Raw genomic sequence first — 27,380 nt, forward strand, 5'->3', positions numbered from 1 at the left:
CTCCCTCCCAAACATGTGGAAAGGGACTTTCGGAACGGAAGATAGGGGTGCATCGTTTTGAGTCCAACTGGGTTCTAGTCCTGATTCTTCCTGAATATAACCCTGCATAATTATTGCATTCCTCTGCTTCAGCTCTGTCTTCAGTGGAATGGAGGAATAAAAATATGTACCCCACCTTGCACAGTAGCTGTGAGGAGTAACTGTGCAACTTACCTTAAATGGGGTAGAATGGGCTCTAATAAATGTGAACAAGTCCTCCATAGTGGAAAGCACTATGGACAGTGCTGTTAGCGACCTTTATATTTTCACAGAAATGAGCCTACTCTTTACCAAAACTTGGCTTACTAAAAGTCCCAAATACCCAGATTCAAAAGATAGGGTAAGGAATCACATGGCAAGGGGAATAAAAAATGATCTAACAGAGTCCCACATCCTGAAGTGTAATACCTTGACAGAGGCTGGTTTTTCATAAGCTTTGTTGTATGCCGAGATTCTGGCCACTGACCATGCTTCTACCAGAAAATGTCTGTTTTCATAATAAAGTCAAATACGGACCGATAACAGCCCAATCATTCTACAGCCAAGACCGCAGGTATAGACAAGCAGCGCTCTGTGTCATTCAGGACGGGGGCCGTACAAGCGCGGAGCCCAATGGCGGAGACAAGTGCTCTGGGGGCTCCCCCACCCTCGTGTTCTTCCTGATTTCTCCCTCATTTCTTCTTGACAAAGTCCAATGCTGCACAAAAAGTGCACCTCAGTGATAAACAAGGAAGAATCTGTTGATAGTTCTGTTGGGCTCAGTCACACCACTTAAAAAAGCAAGCGTACGTTAAGACTGAGAGTCAATTTAATGTATTACTTCAGGTGCATTTTTTTTTCCTTTCCAAGAAGAAAATAAACCAGAAAGAGAGAAATAATAAAACTGGGAGACTGAAACACATAATGCAAGATACATACAAATCTACATATAATCCTCATCGCTGAAAGATTTTCTTGACAAAAAAAGGTTTCATTCCAAGTTGCTGCTAGTTTTGATGCAAATGGGATACGTACCATGGCCCACAAGCCTATGGCTTCAATAGGTAGAGTGCAGTCATAACAAGTTATTCTTTGTTAAATTTCTATTTCAAAGATAAGCATGCCTTGGTAGCAATAACAGCGACACTTAGCGCAGGTAATCCAAACCAAGGAAAAGACACTGTGGAAAAATACAAAATATTTACTCTACCTACCCTAGCAACTCCTACCAAACAACACATATGCTGCATATTTATGAGCTGGAGCCTGTGGTTGTGGAATATTCACTACAGAATTAAAACAAACACTGCATATTACATTGAGTATACAGCATGCCTTTTCTGCTCAGTGCGAGAAAAACCTACGACCCAGCAGATGAGGAGACGGATGGCCTGACAGCAGTGATGTGGCAGGATGTTGTTCTTTTTTATCCCCCAAATAAAAAATAAAATAATAACATGGTTGACTATCCCAATTGAATTCCAGTCCAATTCAAAACTCATCTTCAGAGCTGTCAGCTAAGAGCATTACTCGGTCTTGCATGCTGTTGAATTCTCTCTGCTGGAGAAAGAAAACAGAAAAGCATTAAAACTCCTTCTGCTATAGAGTGAAGAGGAGGAACAGGCCCCCTTTAGAAGACACACTGATGAGTGAACAAAGCCAGGGCAGCAGCTAGCGCAGCTAATCCCAAACCACTGGGCACAGCCAGACCGTTCACGCATCATTAAGCCTCGTGTGTTTTAATAAGCAAATTAGAAAAGCAAAGAATGTTCTGCAAGCGAGGAGGTTTTGCAGTTGTTTGTTCCATACCTTTCTTTTGTGCCTTTTGAAGCCATTTCTCCTTCTGCGATTCATCACCTTAAGGCTGTAGAGCGCTCCCAGGATGAACAAGGCTCCTGCTATCCCCACCCCGACAGGCACCAGCATCCCAGACATATAGCCAGCCTGCAGAGAACAGGAAACAGGAAACTTGCATTAGGGCTCTAGACAGACCACCACCCTGGGTTCCTCACTTCTGCTGGATGGCAGCAGGTTTTTAGACACTGTGAATTCTCCCATCTGCTTCATTATAAAATAAAACAGCATTTAGGATAAAGTTACTTTGTTGGGGGAGAAGGCAAAGAGAGAGAGGCATGATGACTATTTTGGGATATTTCCAATACTTAGAAGCATTACCATAAATCACCCAGACCTAGTGGCACCTCCAGCCATTTCATTATGCACATTTGTCAACATCAGGTTTGGATGACAGAAATATAATTTGTATTAAAGATTGATGAAGTAAGCTTTGCACAATGCCAGGACTATTAAAATACTATCAATTGGAAGTGTCGGCCTGAGTCAAGCTCCAGGGTGAGGCGGGGGATGGGGTGAAGTGCCTTCTGGAATACTGTGTTTCTTGCAAGCAAGAGGAGAGCCTTGACGCTGGTGGTCTGCTCTGCACAATCTTAGCGGCACTGCAGTAAGAAGGGAAAGAGGGATGTGCTTGTAAGCTAGTGAAAGGTAAGGGTTTCTGGAAACAACAGGGAAGAGAAGGACCTGGAAAGGAAAGAGGAAGGATGTTAGATGTTGCAGCACAAGAAGACAAGGATGAGGAGAAACTGTGTATATACAGTAGATGAATTAATTTATATGAAAGGGACAATCTGCCCAAGACCAAAGTTGGGGTTGGGGGGAATTCTGAGTGTCCCCAGCTCCAAAGAAATGAAGTGGCAGAGAAGGGCATAAAGATCACTGCCAATAACATTTGTACCTCCAGAAGTGCATGGAGGTATCAAGCCCATACATGTCTCCATGTCCCCGAGGTGTTACTATGGATACCTCGGTCCAAGCAACATGATCTCCACACACCCCTGGCCTTGGGTAAGTAGCTCTGGACATAACCAAGCTCAAGATAAGGCCATCACATGAAGGGTTCTCCCTGCATCTTGGCCAATAAGACACCTAAGGGCAAAAGGAGTATGTCCTAGCCAGTTCCCTTTCCTGGGGGAACCTGACACTGGTTTGCTGTCTGAGAAGGCCCTTTCTTGAAGCCTACCCAGACAAAATACATAAACAATTAAAAATTTGAAGCTGTAATGCATACTTTAGATAGGCATTATTTTAATGGGGAACTATGAGTCTATTCATTTATTTGGCTATTCTCAAATTTCTAATGTAGCACGATTTCTGGTATCTTTCAGAATAAGCCAAGAACAGAGAGGGAAAGAGAACAAAAGTTTTCTAAAAAGTGCTGAAATATGCAGCCTGTGACGCTTTCCCAACATTTTTAGAAGTCAATGAAAGGAACAGACGAGACCTTACAGAAGTGCACCTTCTTCTGCATAGCTGGCTCCCTCACGGGTTCTGCCTGTCAGAGTCTGGAGTTAGGGCAGAGTATAGAAATGTTTCCATTAATTTGGGAACAATGGCATTGTTCACCAACATACTGAGTGGTTTTTCCTAGAGAAACAAAGCCCAGTCATTATTCAACAAATCACTATGCTTTGCATGGACCCAAACTTTTTCTAAAGTTCTTCTTGATCTACTTAATACTTAAGGCTTACAAAACTTTGTAACTATATTCTTAAAACATGTCAGTCAGTGCCATGAAAGACAAAAGATGACTATAGAAAAATATGTTTCAGATTAAAGAAAAATAAAGAATAATGACAACTAAATGTGTGACATGACCTTAGACTAAATTCTGACTAGAGGAGAAAACTTTCTTTTATAAAGAACACTTCAGGTTTATTGGAGAAACTGAAATATGGATGCCGGATTAGATACAAGTACTTCATTAATGTTAACTGTACTCAGCTGATAACTGTACCATGTTTGCTACCAGAATGCTCCCCAAAGCACCAGGGTGCATGCACGTTTTCTTCAAATGGTTCAGAAAAAGAGTCAGAGGTGGGAGACAGTGCCAACAAATGATAAAGCAAATGAGGCAAAATGTTAAACACAAGCACATCGGAGTAAAAGTGTAAGGATTCTTTGGAATAGTCTTGTTCTTGTAACTTTTCTGTAAATTTGAAATTATTTCCAAATAAACAGTCTTAAATTTGTTTAATAGATTGTAAGCCAAAATAGTACTAGATATAGTTGGTTTGTGTTTGTTTTTTGTTTTGTTTTACATTTAGGAGAACGGTGTCCTTCCTTAGAATGATGTATTTATTCAGAAACATCTGTTTTCAAAAAAGCTATTAAGAAAACCAAGTGATACGCTGTACTGGCTGGAGTCTGCTAAATTTAGACAGTGCTCTCGTGAGTTCTCTGCAACAGTGGTTCTCAAACTTGAGTATGCCTCAGGATCACCTTCAGGACTTGTTAAAACACAGATTGTTGGGCTCCATTCCCAGAGTTTCTGACTCAGTGGGACCTGAAGTCTTGCATTTCCAACAAGCTTCCAGGTGATGCTGATGTTGCCGATCCAGACCACACATCAGAATCACTGCTATGGAGTCTAGTCTGGGGCTTCCATTTTCTGGATAATTTCCTAAAAGCTAGAAGAAATAGAATGGATGATCTTGGCGATAACAACAGAGCTGGTCTTGACTGCATAACTAAAATGTGTACACATCTTCAGTTTTGTAAAAACTAAATTGGGAAGCAATTTAGATGTTGAAAAATATATCAATAGGTAGCCAAGTTAGAATTTGCTTAACAAGCACCACTAACTTGGACATTAACCAAGATGAAAGTTAATGATGGAAAGAGGATAGGAGCTGTCCATCAATATCCATTTGTCCCTCCTTCTAGAGCAATAGAACTTCCCTTCTGAGCCGGGTACAGAATAACAATGACATCGTCCTGCCTTCGTGCAGTAGGGTATGATCGTGTGATTAAATCTCACTAAAGAAATGGCACATAATTGGCATGTGTTACTTCCAGGACATGCTGTTTAAGAGAAGAGGAGGGCCTTTACTCTGCCCTGCCCTCTAAGAATGACAGAGTACCTTTATCCTCCCTTTTAGGCATGTCTTAACTTTCCCTTTTCCTCCTTCCTTCTGGCTAGAATATGGACCTAGCTAAGTCGAAACTGTCATTCAGGACCATGAAGTGACCTTGAAAACGAAGGTCACAGATGGCGGAGCATCAAATAGAAGGAGCCTGAGCCTTCACAGTGTTGCTCCCCATTAACCCTTGCCTGCTACCTCCAGGCTCATAAATAATATACAAACTTCTACCTGGGTTAAGCCATTGTCATTAGGGGTTGTCTGTCACTCACAGATGATCTTATTCATAATTAATGCAGAAAAACTAAATAATAACAACAAAAGAAATAATTCAGAACTTTTAAAAACATAAAACTGTCTAGATACCAGCTAACTAACAGGGAAACCAATAATGGGAATGATTAAATGAAGCTAAACCGAGAAGTTTAGTCCTGGGGTGGCTGAAGAGGCAGTTAAATATGTAGTTTAGTTTTCATTTCTAAGCTATTCTGTGACTTTCATCAAAAACAAAATAGTTTTGTTCTCAAATAGTTTCTGAAGATAATGACTAACAAGACTTTTATAGGTGATAACTAGCTAAATAGAGGAAGGAAGAAGATATACATATTATATGTATGTATACACACATGAATGTATGTATCAAATATAATATTTCACTCATGGGAGAGGAGAGATAGGGGAAAGGTTAGAGTGAGTCCCTCCAAAAAGAGTCAAAATACGAAGACATAAGACATTAAATAAGTCAACTGTGGTGGGTCTCAACAATTTTTCCTCCAGTTTTTAAAAATTAAGACATAGCTGAAAACACACTTTGAAAGAAAATGAATAGAGGGCTGAAATTTTTCAAAATAATCCAGAAAACTAAAGTGCACATATAAGATAAGACAGAAGTACACAGGAATAGAAAGTATAATTCTCCTCTAAACCTGCACAGGTTTTTTTAATGAAGTGCCAGAGATACACACACACACACACACACACACACACACACACACACAGGTAAGAAATTTTGCAATATTCAACTTCAAACATGGCAAAACTTGTTTTTAAGTCTATTTTTTGTCCATTCTTATAACTCAGAATATTTTCTATAGAAACAATGACATATGGATTCTTAAATTAAACTGCCAGAGCCTGTTTGCTTCTCATTGCATCATATTTTTCCCTGAATAATACCGAGAAGCATTACCAATGCAAATATATCCACCTCTAAACTTTTGAGCTTTTCTTCCCCCCAAGTCTTGGTTCAGCCCATCTGATCGGACCTCCTTTAGACAGCTGGGCCCTTTAGTACAGGCAGCAAAGTGGACTCTACTAACCTCAGGAGGCTTTAGAATATTTTTCAACATTCCTATTGTGCTTCTAATACTTATAAACACAAATAGTCTCATTCTCCAAAACTGTATTTGCTAAATTTTACTGAGAAGCAGAAAAATAATAGTGAGAAGATTGGACATAATTTAAGGGTAATCACAATTAGATCTTCTCCTTCATTCTTTAACATTGAGCTATAGCAAAATATTATATTCATCATTAAAATAAGGAGAAAATTGACCCCCCCAAATAAAAAATATATGGACTACCATGAACAGGAGTATATTTTAAGACAGGTGAATCTGAAGGAACTCAATGTCTGGCAGTTGAAAGGATTTTCATTTAACTAAACCCTCAGTTAAATCTGAGCTGGGTTCTAGTAATGGAATCTGACACAGGCTTCAGCAAGGAATTCAAAAATGCCATCAATATTTTTGTGAGTAATTCCAATTTAAAATTACAAAGTAACCAAAAATGAAAACTTGGACACTGCTGAAAATCAAAAGAAAATGAAAAATATGAACCTGAAAGTTAATATTGTCAATCACTAAGTACATGGCAGAATTAAAGCAAGAGAGGAAAGTATTTTTCTATAGTAGGCCACTCCAGGCAGGTCAGCTCACTAGCACTCAGTAAGCAGGGGCCCCGTGATAAGCTACATAACACTGGGTCTAAAGCTCGGGTGTCCAGGTGTTTTCATCCCTTCTCCCACCACAGTTTAAAGGTGCCCGTTCCATCTCTAACTTTTATTCTTAAATCAAGTCCACCCATGGGTCAGAAGAATCAATGCCTTCCAAAATCCAAGGTATTTCATCCTTATACGGGAAGATCAGGCTTAAAAGAGCCTTGCGTCAGGACAAGAAATGCCCAATAGAATGCGATTAAAATTCTGAAATTCCCTGGAAGAAGCTCCACTTTGATATGTCAAGGACATGATTAACATGAGCATACTTCTTGTATGACACTAACTCTTTGGAGCATCATTTATTTTCCTTTTTTTAAATCATAGATAGGATTTTTTATTTGTCATCATTAAGTGTCTGAATTTTAAACAGATTCTTGAACTGATGCATGTGGGGGCTCACATGCATCCGCTTGTTCAATTTTAGCACCTGTCTCACCCCCAGTAGCTTTTTCCAGAACTGCTACCTTCACCATGAAGCTCCAGGAATTTTTCCAATTCAAACTTGGGCTTCTTCAGCATTTTGGCTTTTCTAACAAAGACATCATGGAGCAGATAAATAGATTAGCGGGCCTTTTCTATGTCCTTTCCAATGCTTTCTGGAATCACCATTCATTCTTAAGGCAACGTTTGTTATGCTTAATCATCAGATGTTGCCTTAAGAAGGAATGGTGCTCCAAAGAGTGTTATACAAGAAGGAACTTAAAGGGAACACCTTTCCTGCTGGGTCCTGAATCTTTGCATAGATTACCAAAATCAGAATAATGAATTAAAGCTCCATTATTCTGAAGATCTTGTATTTGCCAGAGCCATGCCCTATAAGGTAAATCCGAAGGAAGAAGATATTTCTCTTACCTTGTCTTTTAGTTTTTCCATCCAGCTTCTCACTAGGAAAAATAAGAGAATAAAATGTAAATAGCCATCATTTTACTTATGTTTCATTGTGTTAATTCGATAACATATTTCATGGTATTAAGTTAATTTGATACATATTGCATGAAATACAGTTAAAGGGTCAACAGTATTCAGATAATGACAGAATAGTCTTATTTTTAATTCTCATTTATTTTTAAAAAATTAGACAGAGAGCACAAACATACCCTTCATATTTTTTTAGAGGAACAGAGAATATTTTGGTTTGCTAAATGTACTTTATATTGTTATTAAAAGCCTTGTGCTGAGGGCTGGGGAAGGAGGGAGGAAACCACCTTTAAAATATCAAGTTCATTTCTTATCTGACATTTTCTCCTGAGCTGTACTGCTGGCTCTCAGGTTTTAAGCTCAATGAGAATTCTGCACTTGAATCAATGTCAGAGCGGAGTAAGGCAGGAAGTGGCAATGGGCAGGCCAGGGCCGCTCAGCACTGGCTCCAAAGAAAAGCATCTGCTTTCACACTTGAAGAAAAAGTTGACCAAAGGCAAGAGAACAGGAAGTACTTCTGAAATCTATGTAGCTCAATGGAAAGTGTGCCATTCCATCACAATATAACCACTATGAAAAAAATAAAAGCAATAATTAAGTAATATTCATAAAAGGCAACTGGAAAGGACTACATCAGCTGTGAAATAGTTCATAGACCATTATTATGCCCATTTGGAAATATGTGTGCCAAGAATAGAAGGAAGCACCAATCAAATGAAAACCTGCATTAGAATGGCCATGTAAAGGGTGGTCTGAAGCTAGGGGTGGGCCTTTTTATTCTTACCTGACTTTTAAAGTTATAAAACTGAATGAAAATTCATTTTTAAAAGCATCAAAAATGAGAAAATAGACAAATACATCCTCATTTTACATTTATTGTCAAACAAAATTAATTTGTTTAAAAAAAAAACCTCTCAAGATTTTCTTAAATTTCCTTTCCTTTCCAGGAACTTCAACAGATAGGAAGGCAGGACACAGCCTGGCAGACCCAAAAATGGCTCCTCAAAGGCGTAGGCCAGGGCTTGGCATGCTTTTCTTAGAAAGAGCCGAAAATATTTTGGGCTTTGCAGGCCATACAATCTCTGTCACAACTCGGCTGCTGCAGTGAGAAGGCAGCCACAGGCAGGACATAAATAAGTGGGTTCGACCATGTTCCAACAAACTTTATTTATGGACAATGACACTGAATTTCAAGTAATTTTTGCCTGTCACAAATTTTTTCCTTTTGATTTTTTTCAACCACATTAAAACATAAAAAACATTCTTTGCTAATAGGCCATACAAGAACAGGCAGCAGGCCAGATTTGGACCATGGGCCAGTCTGCTGACCCCTGGCATTCATATGCTTTATGCAAAATCGGTGTCTCCATTTGCAATTTGACTTTAGTAATCTTATACCAGATGAGAGCGATGATGGCTAACACATGCGTACAGCCTTGCTTCCTTACAAAGCACGTTCACCTGCATTGCACCAATTGATTAGCAAACCAACAACAAACATGAGAGTCAAGTAAGATGATGCTCAGGAAAAAGATGAAGAAACTGAGATTCAGAGAAACTAAGAGACTTGCCCATGGTTAACGAGGACATAATGAGTCACTGGAACTCCAACCATTACCTGATTTAGTGACCTACAGGAAGAAGACTTTCCAGCTTCCTCCGTGTGTGTTACACCACCACTCTTCTGCTCTCAGGTTGAAAATGTGGAACAATCTCTGGCTCTTCTATTTCCTTGAGTCCACAGCTTCCATCTCTCATGTCAAGACCTTGACAAGACCTCTCAAGTTTGCCCTTCCCTCATCACTCCTGTCTCAACTGGTATGCAGGCAAAGACAGCGATGATCAAACAGAATAAGATCAGAGTCATGGGAAGGGCAGAAGAGGAAAGTGCAGGAACCTCAAGAATGAAGCCAAAGATTAGTGATTCTAAGAACAGTTCCATGAAGAAGTGAAGTCAACCCCTGATTTGTTGGCTTTGGAGAAATTAGCAAGGCTCTTGGACACTGTTTCCTCATATGTGAAATGAAGATGGTAAAACCTGTCTTACAGATTGTTGTGAAGATTATAAATAGTATGTGCAAAGTGTCCAGTACAGTACTTGGTGTGGAGAAACTAAAAAACAAAAACAAGAAATCTGGGACAGGAGGGGAGAAAGATGGACAAGTGAAATTTGAGTATTGTGTTAACATGTTTCAACTAAGCCCATGGCATAAACTTAAATTCAAGCAAGAGAATGCTTCCAATTCATTCATTCAGTTCAACAAATATATATATATTGTGTTGGCCAGACATTCTGCACTACACTGTGTCAGTAGAAGGTACGGGGATCTAATGAATGGGCAGGTGAATATGAATATGAATATGAATATGAATATGAATATGAGTAGCTTAGGCCACCAGGTCTGTGGGAAGTAGACGACAAACAGCAGTGTAGACACCAAGAGAATGAGAGATGGAGCAGAAAAGCTACTTACTGGAACACAAAGCAGAACCCCAGACTCTGAAGCAAGATGTTTGGAGTTAGGGAATAGTCTGGGTATCATATAAGGAGCAAAACAAAAGAGGTGAGAACAGGCATGTGGACCCTGGAGGAGGTGAGCTGGGGCCAGCTGACTACTTGTAGATGGTAGGATAAGGGTGTGTGTCTCTCTTTCTTTTTCTCCCTTTTTTACTCTTTCTCCCAGACTCTGTGGTGTATTTGTATGGTTCTGTTGTTCTCTGCATATGTATCTTTCTTTCCTCCCACCCTCCCTCTGTGTGTGTGTGTGTGGACAAATAAACTAGATCTTTTAGTTCCATCTTAGCTCAAGGATTTTCGTTGACTCAGTTGTATGTGCCAGGGTTGCTTTCCATTAGGCAACAATAGCCCTAAGTGGCAGAAATCCTAAGGTGAAATTTAAAACACAGAATGAGCAATACTGAAGATATTGTGTATGGGATTGCAGTACATGGTGACACTATAAAAAAGACAGAACACAGAGGCAGGAGCAAATACCTAGAGGGATAATAATGAGGTTTACTCTGAATACATGGAATTTAAAATATTTGTGCAATATTCACTTGGATGTGTCTGTTGGCAGTTAAAAATTTGGATATAGAGCCCTGGCCAGGAAGCTTAGTTTGTTGGAGCATCATCCCATACATCAAAAGGTCATGGGTTTGACCTCAGTCAGGGCGCATACCTAGGGTGAGGGTTCAATCCCCAGTTGAGGCACATAGAGGAGGCAAGTGATCAATGGTTCCCTCTCTCCCTCTTTCAAAATCAATAAACATATCCTTAGGTGAGGATTAAAAAAAATGGATATGGAGAAACTCAGGCTGAAAACCAATGTTTAGGAATTGCCACATATTGATGGAGGGTAGCTGTAGCCCAAAAGCTGCAGGTTCAAGACTCGGGAACAACTGATGTTTCAAGTTCAGAGGTGGGAAATAAAAACCCATGAGTCAGGCAGGAGGAATTCTCCCTTACTCACGGGAGTGTCTGACTTTTTGCTGTATTTAGACCTTCAACTGGTTGGATGAGGGCCACTCACATTAGGGAGGGCAATCTGCTTTAGTCAGTCTACTCGTCCAAATGTTAATCTCATCCAGAAATACTCTTACACCCACTCAGAATAATGTTTGACTAACAGTGTGGGCAGCACAAGGCCCAGTCAAGTGCACACATAAAATTAATCATCACAGAGTGAGGCTGGACAAGACCAAAGTCATAATGCCAGTGAACTCCAACAGTTAAATACCAGGCAGAAGAGACAGAAAGGAATGGTCAGAGGGACTCAGGAACCTAGACTATTGATGCAAATCAACCCAATAGTTCTAAGTGTTTATGAGTACATTTCCAGTTTCCACTGATCAAGCCCTTTTTTTTTCAGACACAGCAAAATCCACGGGCCCACTGCAGGGGTGCCCCGCAGACCGCTCCCTTCCCATGGAGGCCTGAGGGCATCCTGCATGCAGGGCCCGAAGCACCAAGGAAATACTGCCCTAGAAGCCATCCTCAAATCTCGAGAGCCACAAGTTGGCAGTTATATTAGTTTCCTGAAGCTGCTATTGCAAATGTAATGGCTTAAAAGAAGACAATTTTGTATCTTATATTTCTGAAGGCCAGAAGTCCAAAATCAGTCTCACAGACTAAAGTCAAGGTGTCATCAGGGCTGGTTGCTTCTGCAGGCCCTGGGAGAATCTGTTTCCTTGCCTTTTCCGGGTTCTGGAGGCTGCCTGCATTCCTTAGCGCAGGGTCTCTTCCCCTTTACTTAGAGCCAACAGCATAGCACTTCAAACCTTTTCTCTCTCTAAGCTCTGCTTCCTTTGTCGTGTTTTCTCTCTGACTCTAACCCTCCTACTTCCCTTTCATAAGGACCCTTGTGATAATCTCCCTCATCTCTAGGTCCTTAACGCAATCTACAAAGTTCTCCCTTTGTAAGGTAATGTATTCACAAGCCCTGTAGATTAAGACATGGACATCTTTGTGGGGTGGGGGAAACATTATTCTGCTCACCATACCAGGTAAATTCTCCCAATCCTCCCCCCACCCTTCGAGGTGTGTTCCATGCAGCATCTCAGAGACTCCCCAGCAATAATCCACTCAGGAATACCCCTTCACTGGCTCTCCTCTCACTTCCTCATTCCCTCATCATGCTTCCAGGCTCAACTCCCCCCAAAAAACTTCTTGCACGCCAATCCAGATTCAGGGTCTGCTTTTAAGGAAAACCCAAGCTAAGACACTAGTCTAATTCTGCTACCATATAGGCAAGCCTACCCTTTGCCATACCAATTTTATTTATTTGGTACATTAAAACAAACTCTTAAAACAAAAAGAAGGGTCAAGGAAGACAGGTAAGCTGGTTAAGTTCAAGGCAGATGCCATGTCCATTTATGTAAGTTAATTCTAACTGGACGTTAGGCTGCCTGAATTTATAGAATATACATGTTCCACATAGCATTGTGTAAGATGTATTTCATAACTCATTCCACTTAGCTCACATTCAATTTTGAAAAGGTTAGAAATACAGTTTCTTTAATAATCAAATTTTCAACATCATTTTATCTCTAATAATGTAGGAAATTTGATTCTTATTTTAATCAGTGAAAAGAGAAATGTATGTTCCACTTAAATAAAAAATTAAATGTCAGAACATAGTCTTTTGCTCAAAGCATATGTAAATTTCAATTATAATATTTCTAGAGTATTAATAAATAAATGGAGACCAGTTATTTTATTTTTTCTTGTTATTTAACCATAAGTGCCTCTCTTAGCCCAAGAAACAGACAAAGCTTTTATCCAACTTACATAATACACTTAAGATAATAAAACTTACCAAGTTTTAAATATTGTCTGTATGTTTTTTAAAGAACCTTGAGTTTTTCCAACTACGGATTATTCTTTAATGATGTTAAATTTACCTGCTTTCAAATCACACAGGAACCCCATCTACAGGCATTTGCTCTTCACATAATTACAGAACAGCAAGTTCCCAATGAATAGAATGACCTCCTTCTCTGCATAAGGCTAAGTGAACAGTAACCGTGCATCTAAGAAGCAATTAATTCTGAAGGCCCTGCACTGATACTCACAGAGAAGGGTACCAAAAGCTCAGACACCCTAACCTCAACTTTCAAGTAATTTTAAGAATGCCTTTAGTTAACTGAAAGCTAAGAATGATGCTAGATACCTACTGGCAAGATGCAAATAGCAGATCTTGTGATTAACTGCACACCTTGCCAGTGTCATCCACTATTGCTAACCGTGCTGATAAACCATGCACACTACGGTTATCACCTCTAGTGATGAGAAGGCTGTTATAAACTTCGACCATATGGAAATACAAGGTGTATAAATGAAGAAGTGTGTGTTTCTTACTTCTCCCAAAAAGACAACCATGAGACCCAACATTGCCCACTAGAGGAGAAATCAATTTGTCTATGCTCCTTCTCTATACCTGATGGCGAGAAAAAAAAAACAACAGCAACAAAAAAGTCACTGTGTCTTACCTAAGACATCCTCGAAAATTCTGCTGAGCATAGGTTTCTGGCCTTTGGTTTTGCACTCAGCAGCATCAACTCCACACATGAAATCCATCCTAACTCACCGTCACAGGTCTCTCTGCATATTTGCACTACCCAACTTTCAGCCCATTGGTGAAAAATAAAATAGTTTGGTATTCAGATTTTATTTTTAATACAAAGTTTACTGTTTCCTGCCCTGCAGTATCATGAGGCTTCCAGTGCAGTCAAGTTTGTGTGTATTGCTTGCCAGATCCACTGAATCTACAATTTGCCATCTCAAGATATATGTGAGGCTTCAACAACCATAAAGTCCATCAGCCCCTCCTGTAGTCCTCCATTATCAATTTTAGGTAAAATTATAGACCATTTAAGCTTTAAGGCAAGGTCGCTGTGCACCCCTCTCATTTATATAAATTTTGGGGCTTCCACTGATTAAAGTCATGGCTTGGTTGTAGGGTGAGGTAAAGAGAAGACGGCTATCGGCCAAGTAATCCTGAAGTCCCGTGTTCACTGATGACCTTTATCTAAACCTTCTGATGTGACTCTACATAATCCACGTGAAACCCACTTCCCTGGTGTCATGGCTCAGCCCACTGATGAAATCAGCTAGAAGTGAAGAGCTGAGTGAGTCCCAAAGTGGTGTCCATGGCACTTTCAGGGGTTCCTTCCAAAATTCCTTTTACCAGTTCATAATATGCCACTCCTCGTACTAAATAATGGGCAAATAGCTGTACTCCCAAGAGAAATTCAGGCAAATCTTTGGTTAAAAACACCTGGGTGACATAGCTAATATTCAAAGGCAGAGCTTTTCTGCCTCTAAATGGATTACTTCAAAGCAAAGTTTCCCTGAGCTCTTCTTGATCCTCGGGGAAGAAAATCTAAATGTCTCCCCACATCAATATAGGTCGGCTGCTGACCAATCTCCGTCTCCACCTTTTCCCCTTTTAAATTATTTAGGCAAACTTTGCACGTGCTCCCTCGGAGCAGCTTTTCAATTACATGGGGAAACTTTCTATTAAGGCAGTAGAGCCAGTCTCAATGTCTTTATTCTTTTTTTTTAAGATTTTATTTATTTATTTTTAGAGAGGGAAGGGAGGGAGATAGAGAGAGAAACATCAATGTGCGGTTGCTGGGGGTCATGGCCTGCAACCCAGGCATGTACCCTGACTGGGAATCGAACCTGCGACACTTTGGTTCGCAGCCCGCGCTCAATCCACTGAGCTACGCCAGCCAGGGCCTCAATGTCCTTATTCTTATCATGTCAAACCAACTTCTCTCTTGCCAGGTTCATGAGATGCTAACCCTCCTGTGTGTGATCTGTGATTTTTTATGTGAACTTATTTTTTAGTGAAGGTTGTTTTTCACCAAGAAACCTGTGCACCCTGTACTGTACAAGTGTCCCTGCAGATCAGCAGTTTTGTGTTCACTTGTGCTGAGTCCACCAAGGGTTTTGCCACCCCGAACAGGGTTGGATGTTAATTTCTGACTTGTGGGTTCTTTATGATCAAGGCAGGCCTGGGGTTTCAATGACTTTTTTCTCTCCCACTCAGAGCCCCAGGAAGAAAGACATTCCCTTGCTGTTTCTTGGCTTGCGGGAAGTATTTTTTAGACCCCATCTCACAGGGGAAGCTTTTCCAGACTGCCTTCTCATGCAGGAAAGTCCCTGCTCCCTGCCCTAAACCAGCCCAAAGCTATGTCTCTTGATCCCATGTTAGTATTAAACTCCACCCCTCACCCCAGCATCTATATGGGGTCCAGTGTTCCCTGAAGACATCTCAGCCTCAGCCAAGGAAGCTACTTGTTGGGTCTCAAGTTGCCACCTTCAGAAACAATGGCTTTCCTTTTCAAGCTCAGTTGCATATTTTAAAATTTTGTTTTAATTTATGCATAGTTTCTCTGTTTGTAACAGGAGGTGGAAATCCACACTCAGTCCACCATGCTGCAAGAATTGAAAATGTAGACTCAACTTCTAACCAGGGATTTGTTTTTTTTTTTTAAATTTGTTGAGGTAAAATTTACATAAACTAAAAATGGCTACTTTAAAGTTACAATTCAGTAACATCTGGCACACACAATGTTTTATAACCATCACCTCTATCTCCTTCCAAAATGTTTGATCACCTCAAAAGGAAACCCTCTACCCATTAAGCAGTCACTATTCTTCCCTCTCTCTAGCCCCTGGCACCCACTAATGTGCTTTTGCATCCATAGACTTACCTATTCTGGGCATTTTATATAAACGGAGGTGCACAATATGTGACCTTTTGTGTCTGGCTTCTTCCACTTAGCATGCCATTTCAAAGGTTCATCCATGTGGCAGCAAGTACACAAATAGTCAACAGCACATGAAAAGATGCTGATTATCATTAATTATTTGGTAAATGCATCAAAACCATAGTGAAGCTTCCAGTCAAGATGGCAGCATAGGTAAATATGTCTCACCTCCTTGCACAACCACATTCAAATTACAACCAAATTATAGAACAACCATCACTCAGAACCAGTACGAACTGAGTTGAAAGGAAGTCTGACAACTACAGAATTAAAGAAACCACATCTATGGAGACTGGTAGGAGAGGTGAAGAGACAGAATGGGCTGGTCTCATATCTATGTGTGGTGGATAAAAATTTGAGAGGAATATCTGGGGAGCAAGGAGTCCCAGTCCCAGTCCCACGCCAGGCTCCCTAGCCCAGGGTACCAGTGCCAGGAAGATAAGTCCCCATAACTTCTGGCTGCAAAAACAAGCAGGGATTGAGTTGGTGAAAGAAACCTCTGGAGTCTCAAGGAGTTCCTCTTAAAGAACCCACACATGAACTTACTCAGACTCACTCCCTCTGAGCTCCAGCATCAGGATAGCAGCTTGAAAGGCACCAGTAGCATGCCTTATTGGCATTACTCCTGCCAGTAACATGGCCAGTAGCATACTCCTTCCTTACAGGAAGGAGTAAAAGTGTCTGGCTTCAAGGCAAGAGCTGGGGAACAGCTTTCTCCCAAACAGAAAGGTGTGCAGAGCCACAAAGTCTGCAGATGAGTGCCATATCTGTGACTCTATCAAGCTGGCTTTTGCTCTACCCTAGAGATCCCCTGAGGCTCCAGCCCACCCAACTTACAGCTATTAACAGTAGTTTTTCCATATGAATGGCTGGTTTAGGCTCATGCTTCACAACTTCCTATATTGTTTCAAACAAGAAACAGCTGGCTTCAGAGACCCCCATACCCCCCATACATCCTGCTAGGTGGCCGCAGGCACAGCACTAGGAGCAGCCATCTCAGATTGCTCTATAGCTCAGTCAGGGTGGCCCCAGGCAAAACACAGGTGTAGACTGACCTTGGCCTGCAGCACCTGGAAAACCCCAGGGCCCAGGCACCACCCAGTGAACAACTACAGACCACGTCAGAGCACTACCATCTTGCAGGAAGACCCCTGCATAGCAGGATCTTCCTTGGAAGGTGGAGGTTGGTGGTCAGTGGTCACAGGCAATTCCTGCCTGAGTAAATCTCTCCCATTGACCTGCCAACAGCAACCAAGGCTCAACTACAAGAAGAGGGTATACTCAGTTCACAAGAAAGTCACATCTTGAGTACTCAGGTTGGGTGACTGAGAGGCTGTGACACTGGACCCTACAGGACACCTTCTATGTTAGGCCATGATATCAAGGCAGGGAGTCATAGCAGCTCTATCTAATATATAGGAACAAACACAGGAAGGCTGCCAAAATGAGGAGACAAAGAAACATGGCCCAAATGAAACAATAGAGCAAAACTCCAGAAAAAGAGCTAAACAAAATGGAGATAAACAATCTATTAGATGCAGAGTTCAAAACACTGGTTATAAGGATGCTGAAGGAACTTAGTAAGGACCTCAACAGCATAAAAAAGATCCAGTCAGAAACAAAGGATACACTAATTAAAATAAAGAACAATGTACAGGGAAATAACAGTAGAGTGAATAAAGCTGAGAAGCAAAACAATGATATAGAACATAAGGAAGGAATAAAAAACAAATCAGGACAAGAAGAAAAGAGAATCCAAAAAAATGAGGATAGTATAAGCAGCCTCTGGGATAACTTAAAAAGTTCCAATATTTGCATCATGTGGTGCCAGAAGGAGAAGAGAAAGAACAAGAAATGGGAAATCTATCTGAAAAAATAATGAAAGAAAACTTCCCTAATTTGGTGAAGGAAATAGACATGCAAGTCCAGGAAGCACAGAGAGTCCCAAACAAGATGATGCAAAGAGGCCCACTCCAAGACATATCATAATTAAAGTGCCAAAGGTTAAAGGTAGAGAATCTTAAAAGCAGCAAGAGGAAAACAATTAGTTACCTACAAGGGCATTACCACAAGACTGTCAACTGATTTTTCAAAAGCAACTTTGCAGGCTAGAAGGGATGGGCAAGAAATATTCAAAGTCATGAAGAGCAGGGACCAACAGCCAAGATTATTCTACCTAGCAAAGATATCATTTAGAATGGAAGGGCAGATAAAGAGCTTCCCAGACAAGAAAAAAACTAAAGGAGTTCATCATCATTAAACCATTAGTATATGAAATGTTAAAGAGACTTATTTAAGAAAAATAAGATCAAAACTATGAACAATAAAATGGCAATAAATACATACCTGTCAACAATTGAATCCAAAAAATAAACTGATCAAACAAGAAGAACAGAAATGGAAATATGGATACAGAGAGCACTTTGATGGCTGCCAGATGGGAGCAGTATATAGGGGAAAAGGTGAAGAGGTGAGGGGATTAAGAAGTACAAATAGGTAGTTACAGAATAGCCATAGAAATGTGAAGTACAGTATAGGAAATGGAGTAGCCAAAGAACTTACACGCATGACCCATGGACATGAACAATCATCGAGGATTGCCTGAGGGAGTGAGGGGTGCTGGGTAGAGGGGGAGAAAAGTGGGACGTTTGGGAAAACTCTAATAGCATAATCAAGAAAGTATTATAAACAATTAAATTAAATTTTAAAAAGTTTAAAAAGCCACAGTGAGATACCACTTCACATCTACTAGGAAGGCCATAAGAGAAAAAAATAGAGAGAGAATAACAAGCGCTCACAAGGATATGGAGAAACTAGAACCCTCATACATTGCTGGTAGAAATGTAAACTGTGCAGGCAGTGTGGAAAACAATTTGGCAGTCCTCAAAAAATTAGACATAACATTACCATGTGACCCCACAATTCCACTCTTAGGTATATGTACCCAAAAGAATTGAAAGCAGGTCCTCAAACAAATATTTGTCCCCTAATGTTTATTGCAGAACTATTCACAATACCCAAAAGGTAGAACAATCCAAATGTCCAAAACTAATGAATGGATAAAAAATGTGGCATATATATATATACAATTACATACAAAGGAATATTACTAAGCCATCAAAGGAATGAAATACCAATACTTGCTACAACATAAATAAATCTCGAAAATATTACACTAAGTGATAGAAGATGGGGTACTATGTGAACCCTCCTGGAAGCTGGAGGTGCCGCAGAAAAGGAAAAGGATAAAGGATGGGATTCATATTCCATCCAGACAAACTCAACTCATTGTGCCTCAGACTCCGCATTTGATGTTCACACAGAAGCATCTGCAATAGATGTCAGAAAGAACTATAGTTACTGTGGTGAACACCTTAACTCTAAGAAAGATGCTTCCAAAATTTTAATGTGGTTAATGATAGATTAACAAGTTGAAAGTCAAGACCCAGTCATTCACACAGAGCCACCTGCTACACTCCCAGTTAGAGCAAACACCCAAGTCAGCCTGCCTGGATGACTAGAAAATAAGAGTCCCTTTTTATTACAAAATACAAAATATAAAATTTTTCACTTAAATTATTTCTCTGGAGTACTCATAAAATGTATAAGGTCTACCACTAGGCAAGAGGCAGAGGAACTAGAAACAAAGTCTTACTTAGATTTCTTATCTGATATGTGTTCATTCAATTAGAAGAAGAATCCAACATCTTCTGAGTATCTAATAGGTGCCAAGTACTGTGTCAGAAAATATCTATAAAGTCTTGTGTACTTATGAATTAAAATGAAGACTGCAGTTATATTTAAAAAAAGAGGAAGAGAAATTGAATTGTATTTTTTCAGCAGACATAATTAAATCCCAAAGATCTGAGCATCAATTTGACTAGAAATAAAATCTGATTATCCCAAAGACTCATTTCCATGCAAACACTTTTGTGAATTGTCTAACTGTGCATGGCCTTGAATTAGCCATCAACCAAAATGTATTTGTTTTTACCTACTGACAAAAAAGCATTGAACCCATTTATGAGTTACTTATGAAGAAACAGCCAGTGAGTTTTCATTTAAATGCAAATCAATGATCTACATTATTAATAATAAGTTTATTTTCTTCTTAATGTAGAAATCTAAAGGCCATCAATACTAAGTAACAAATGTATGCTAAGAGAACCTAACCAGACAACATCCACTTTCTCCATGGTCCAACGTTATGGAGAAATATGGTTCCAAGATGTATGTGAGAGGTTTCACGTTCACGCAGGAGCATCTGTGATAAACTTCAGAGAGAACTACAGCTGCTGTAGTAAACACCTTAATTCTAAGAAAGATACTTCCAAAATTTTAATGCAGTTTATGATAGACTAACCAATTGAAAGTCAAGACCCAGTCATTCACACAGAGCCAGAAAGAAATCAAGCAAGAATAACTTGGATATTCTTCCTTGGCATTGTTTTCATAGGAAGCTGCAGTCATTTTTCATCTTAGTACCACATGAGCCTCCCTTGCTTCTTTCTAAGCTATATTTTTAAGGGCAATCCCTGCTTAAAACCTCTTTAAAGCTTCCTATTGCCTTCAGGAAAAAGTCTTAGGTTCTTCACCTGGCTCACAAAGTTGCATGATTTCAGTTCATACAACAAGCTAAGTGCACCTCTCCTCCAAATCTTCGCACTTACTCTAACTTCTGTCTCCACATCCCACTCTCCCAAGTTACTCCTAGTCATGCTCTAGGGTACATACATTACATTATATACACTACATTACACTACATTACATTACACTACATTACATTACATCACATACATACATTACAGGGAAGTCTGTTTGACCCCCCTACTCCAGCTCCCTCTTCTGAAGCACTGAGAGCCTTCTGTTGCTCTCACCTGCCACATGATAATACAATCACGAATGTTCTCATTTAATGAGTGCCTTTCTTCTTAGTCAAGAAAACTCTCTGAGGTAGAGACTGTGTCTGTCTTGCTAACTGATATAGAGCCAGCAACACACAGAGCCTGGCACACGGGGATGCTCACTGTTGAACTAATGACTCATCTTCCATGATAATATGCTCTTGTGAGGACTGGTGCCAGGTTTACACATTGGGAGCCAGGTAAAGGGTAATTGAGCTAATATGTTTAATATGGTCCTACTGAATACTACCTGCAGGAGAGCTTCTTAGCCATTTTTGTGCCAGGGACCCCTCAGTCAGATGAAGACTATGGACTCCTTCTTGGAATAATGTTAAATGTTTATTAAAATGAATAAAACAAAAATATAAAATGCTAAAGAAACTATTATATTTAAATTCCATTATCAAGTTACTTTTAAATTTGCCCCAGGCTCAGCTCAGCTGCTCCAGGACACAGCCCAGGAATACGTATTTCTAACAAGTTCCCCAAGGAATTTTTTTTTAATCTCCCTACTAGCACAATTTGTGAACTGGCATTTGGGGATCATAGAGTTGTCTAGTCTTTCTCAAGTTTTAGAAAGCCTGACATTTTGTCAATGGTGCACCATATATATGACAATGGTCCCATAAGGTTACAATGGAGCTAAAAAATTCCTATTAACCAGCGAAGTCATGGCTGCCATTAACAGAGAAGAATGTTTGTGCTTTGTTATCTGCTTACAAGCAAATCAATGATTAAAAAAAAGAAACAAATCAAGCAAACCACCATGGACATATGAGAGTGACACTTGAAATGTGAGTGACAAGTCCTCAAGGACCCTCAGAGTCAGGTCCTTCAGGAGGTTTTCCAGAAGAAAGCATTGTTATCCTAGGAAATGACAGATCCACAAGGGTTACTGCCCCTGAAGACCTTCCCAAGGGACAAGATGCGGAAGTAGAGCCCTGACTGGTGTGTCTCTGTGGGTTGGGCATCGTCCTGCAAACCTAAAAGTCACCAGTTCCATCCCCCATCAGGGCACATGCCTGGGTGGAGGGCCAGGTCCCCAGTTGGGTAGAGGGCCAGGCATATGAGAGGCAACCAATTGATGTTTCCTTCCTTCTCTTTCTCCCTCTCTTCCCCTCTCTCTAAAAAAATAAATTAATTAAATCTTTAAAAAATAAAAGGATGTGAAGGTAGAGACAGTGATATTGATGATTCTGACCCTGTGTAAGCCTAGGCTAACGTGTGTGTCTGTGTCTTAGTTTTTCACAAAGAGTTTAAAATTAAAAACAATAAAAGGTTTTTAAAATAGGAAAAAGCTTATAGAATAAGGATATAAAGAAAGAAAATATTGTTATGTAGCTGTACAGTGTATTTTTGTTTTAAGCTGTGTTATTATAAGAGTTTAAAACTTTTAAAAAGTAAAAAGATTATAAAGTATAAAGTCACAGTAAGCTAAGTTAATTTACTATTGAAGAAAATGTTTTTGTGAATTTAGAGTAGCCCAAGTGTACAGTGTTTATAAAGTCTACAGTAGTTACAGCAGGCCGAGGACATTACAGTACTCATTCATCACCACTCATTCATTCACCACTCACTCACTGACTCGCCCAGAGCAACTGCCAGTCCTGCAAGCTCCATTCATGGCAAGTGCCCTATGCGGGTACAACACTTTTTATATTTGACACCATATTTTTACTGTACCTTTCCTATGCTTAGATATGTTGAGATACACAGACACTTACCACTGTGTTATGATGGCCTACAGTATTCAGTACAATGACACGTGTACAATTTTGCATCCTAGGAGCAGTAGGCTGTGCTACCAGCCTAGTTGTGCAGTGAGTTACACCATCTAGGTTTGGGCCAGTGCACTCTGTGATCTCACAGTGGAGAAATCACCTCATGATGCAGCTCGCAGTCCATCCTGTCACTAAACGACACATAGCTGTATGTGCACAGACCCCTTTTACAAGATAAAATTTCTTAGGATCCTCTAGCTCAGGGGTGTCAAACTCATTTTCACCAAGGGCCACATCAGCCTTGCAGTTGCCTTCAAAGGGTCAAATGTAATTTCAACTCCTTAACAATTAAGGAGTAGTTGCATTTACACAGTCCTAAAATTATTTTGACCCTTTGAAGGCAACCATGAGACTGATGTGGCCCCCAGTGAAAATAAGTTTTCCACCCTTGCTCTAGTACTAATAAATTATTTTTATTATAATTTTACTGAAAAATACAACCCTAAACCTAGGTAAAGACCTTTAATTCTGACAGCTCTTTCACATGACTAGAAAACCGAAATAAATTAAAAAATTAAATGGAATCTCAATAAGCTCTAAACTGACACCACCAGTCTAGGACTCTGTGTGGCTACTGCACCGCCTGCTCCAGAGCTGACCCCAACGGTGTGGCGGGTCAGGCCACATGCGCCGCCAGGAACTCCACTCCCATTGCTCTGCCCTCCAAGAGCCATGGCCAGAACTGCCTTCCCGCAGCCTGTCTCAATGTCATGGCCTCTGCTGCAGGAGAACGTGGTCACCAGCACAATGCAAACGCAGGCTGTCCAACCACATGGCTTGCCCAGCTATGCAGAGTCATCCAAATCATGTAAACTATGTTTATATTTTCATCCAAATGTGAGCACAAATCTTAGAATTTTTCATAGTAAACTTGTGGAACTCCTTTCGATAAACCTTTATCTAATCCATCTGCCTTCCTTTGGGGCAATGTCAGAATTCAGAGAATGTGGGCTTCAATTTCTTAGTTACCACTATACTGTGCTTACTATACAGTGACACTAACTTCAGTTGAGTTCTGACAATCCACTACCATCGGACCAGCCAAGCTGACTGTATAACAAACACACTATTACAAGCCCATTGTATGGACTACTTGTTTACTCCTCATAACAACCATGAAATGTAGATGTGACCATTAACTCCATTGTGCAGATGAGAGAACCAGGCAAGAGAGGGTAAGTAATTTGCCCAAGATCACACAGCTCATAAGTGGCAGACCTGGGGTTTGATTCCAGGGAGTCTGGTTCCAGAGCCTGTGCTCTTCACCACTAACCACAATTACTTTTCAAGTGAGGTATTCTCATTCCAAGATTGATGGTGGAGTTGGGTTTCTCTCTGCTCCCAACAAGTGGGACTCTGAGGCAATGGATCCAGGCCAGCATGAGTTGTAGTAATTAGGAACCTGGGTGAGGGGCGGGAGGTTGCACGGCACAGAGATAGGGAAAAAAAAAAGCCTTAGGGACTCACCGAGTCAAAAAGCCAGGCAAACCACTCACATAGGCAACCATCCAGAAAAGCTGGGCAAGGTGGAAAAATCCAAGTAGATCTCAATAGTACAGAAACCAAGGAAACCAGATGAGTGAGCAGGTCTGAAGCAGAGTGAGGCAGAGCTTAGACATATTCTCTAAGCAGAAAAAGAAAAATATGTGTGGCTGTTAAAGTTGCCAATTTGGCTCCAATAGAATCCTGAAGGAAAAACAAGAATTCCGCAAAAAGGAACTCCAGCAAGCTGAGTACAGACCTATACATGTTACCTCACAAGAGAGGTAAAGGTGATACTGGCATCTCTGGAGAGTTCAAATCACAAAAGCTCACAACAGGAAAAAACAAAAAAAAACCTGCCTCAAAGGCGACTGTACCTTTTGTGTTGCCATCTGAACTTTGCTAACTAATACTCCTCACATTCTAAAAACAGAAGGACAGCAAGTGACATCAGGCTGTTATGGACTCAATCAGATATGAAGCATGAAGATTAAATGGTTGTGTTACTTCGGTGAATGGTCTGCTTTTCGAAAGCTTATCTGGACTTAATTAATAGGAAGCCACCTAAAAGGACAACGGGGCTTGTGTGGCGGTGATAAGATACACCCTTGTATTACTGACCACCGTGGCTAATCCTGCCCTTCAAATTAGCCGAGCTTTCACCTTGGCTGTCAGCACTTTGTGCCTGCCTGCTTCTGGACACATCTTGGCACTTTTTCTAATAGAGGGACCCTTTTTTTTTAAGGGAACAACAAAAAAAAATCAAAGGAAAATACTGGAAACGAGAAAAACTAAAAAAAAAACCCAGTGCGAGCAAGAGGAGAAACACGAGAGTGATGGTGTAGGAAAGCCTGAGAGAGGGATGCAGAGGAAATGAATCTTCTTAAGTGACGGACACTGAGAAAGAAGAGAGGAAGTGGTGGGGCCGTGTGCACCATGGTTAAACCTTTTACTTCAGAAATAAGAAAATCAAGCCACTGGACTTTTAATCAAAACAGCACTAAGCCTCACTAATGGCAGGAAAAAAAAAACCTAAACAAAATCAAAGAAGACCATGCCATGGAGAATAGATGATCTTTCACTGCAAAAAGGCATATTTATTTCTGAACTATAAAAAGTGCTCATCAGAGATACTCACATTTCACTTTTTTTTCAAAGAGTCTCTCTCCCAGTCTGTCAGCACTGAAGTTTATGTATGATGATTTGTCATCAAAGATAGCATCTATTTTAGGTTACAAAGTAGGAACAAAGATGTAGATTCAGAAGAACCAAATGTTTTGAGCCTGATGAGCCTACACAGGTTCTCTGTGTTCACTCAGTTCAGCAGTTCATTAAGCTGCTTCTATGACACAGAACTTGCTGGAGGACAAACACAGAGATGACCAAGACCCAGTCCTGCCTTCAAGGAACTTATGTCTCACAGGAAAGACCTCATGAGAATTAATATAAGGCACATGGTTAAGTCCCCAGGATGGCAACGATGTCCATCACAAATAATGAATAAAGGCATTTACTACAGAAACTCAGGGAGAAACTCACTTCCCTTTGAAGGTTTTCAAAGACAGCAATGCTGACACGAGGGTGCGACATAGTAAGCTCGTCCTTCTAGCAACACAGGCATTGCCACTACGGCTCAGAAAAAGAGCAACCCTTGTTTGTTTGGGTGGGTTTTTTTAAGTCCCAACTATTGAATTCTGATTCTGAGTCCCTAGTTGATTCCCCTTACAATTCACTGCCCCTGTGGCTTGAAGAGTGAGTGATTCTACCCAGAAGCATCTTTGGCGAAGGGTTTGTGTCCATCTAGGTTCTCATGCAGAGAATCACCGTAACTAACCCAAACCTGGACTTAACACTAATTTCCCTGCAGCGCACACCTCAGGTCCCACAGCACAGCACCCACGTTCGAACTGCTGGCTGCACGGGGCACACTTTTCAGGCAACCATCACCTCTGTGCTTTGATTTTCCCATGGCAAGGCAAACACCTGTCAGTACACCATGGTCTAACCCTGCAGATGCACTAAAAGGGAAAGAGGAGGGGACAAACAGGCCCCTCGCCAAGCCTCACAGGCTGGAGCAGAGCTCTTGGCTGCTTTACGCACACCTAGTTCAGTCCAAGCAGGTCCAATGGGGACCATATTCCATTGCTCGTTATTATGTTAGCTAACATTTACCACATGCCTACTAGGCACACCAGTGCTGTGCTAGGTATTTTGCAAACATGTCATAAAGTTCTCAAAACAACTCTACTGCTGTCCTGTTGATTTGAACTGTGTCTGGCCTTCAGGGCTTTGGTCAAAGCATTTTCAGAACAGCTGCTTGTTTGCCTCTCTGCTGCATTCCCTCCATCAAGCACTCCCCTATTTTCAAATGGTCCTTTTCTTTATTTTGTGACACCGTGCTTCTCTTGTCTCTGATCACTCCTCCTTCACCTCCTGTTGGGGGTTGGCCCACTCTGCCTCACCTTTGAATTATTCAAGTTTCCCAGGGTCCTCTTCCAAGACATGGCATGAGTTACCATCCAAAGCTGATCACTGCAAACTGTATAGCTCCATTTCAGCCTCCTCTCTAAGACATAGCTCTCCTGTACGTGTCTCTCATGTACACAGAACTCAGGTCCTAATCTCTTCTCCTCTCTGCCCTGCACGTCCCCTCCCTTGTCCTGCTCTAGTCTTTCCCATCTCAATAGTGACACCACTACCCACCCAACTGCATCAGCCAGAAACCTAAGTCACCTTCAACTCTTCCCTTCCCTTCCTCCCAAGATCAAATCACCATCAGGGCCTTTTGATTCTACCTCTTAAATGACTCTTGAATCCATTTTCTTTCTCTCTGTCTCAATAAAAGCCACCTGTCCTCTTGTCCAGTCTGGTGTGACAAGCTCCTCACTGGTGTCCCTGCATCTGTACTTGCTCCTCCTCTACCCCATTTCTACTCTTTACATAGCATTACCTTGGGAGACATCCTGCAGCCAGAATAATGCCTTCAAAATTCAAACAGCACATTAGAACCTTTCTATAGCATCCCACTGTTCTCAGTATAAAATTCCAAATCTTTAACCTG

General features: G+C 40.7%; 1 protein-coding gene across 2 annotated transcripts in view; it reads right to left on the reverse strand.

Annotated features, from left to right (window-relative positions):
- Positions 1-401: 401 nt before the first annotated feature.
- The window catches only part of ARMH4 (armadillo like helical domain containing 4), a 105,574-nt gene continuing 78,595 nt past the window's right edge, over positions 402-27,380 (reverse strand). For both annotated transcript variants that reach the window (XM_045822932.1, XM_045822933.1), the window contains exons 6-8: positions 7,807-7,838; positions 1,828-1,962; positions 402-1,578 (exon numbers count right to left, since the gene is read on the reverse strand). In XM_045822932.1, the coding sequence (XP_045678888.1) occupies positions 1,510-1,578; positions 1,828-1,962; positions 7,807-7,838 (236 nt within the window). In that variant the 3' untranslated portion in view covers positions 402-1,509. The remainder of the gene's footprint in view (positions 1,579-1,827; positions 1,963-7,806; positions 7,839-27,380) is intronic.

The sequence above is a fragment of the Phyllostomus hastatus genome, unplaced genomic scaffold (assembly GCF_019186645.2).
Source record: "Phyllostomus hastatus isolate PE091 unplaced genomic scaffold, TTU_PhHast_1.1 phas_scaffold_501, whole genome shotgun sequence".
NCBI lineage: Eukaryota > Metazoa > Chordata > Mammalia > Chiroptera > Phyllostomidae > Phyllostomus > Phyllostomus hastatus.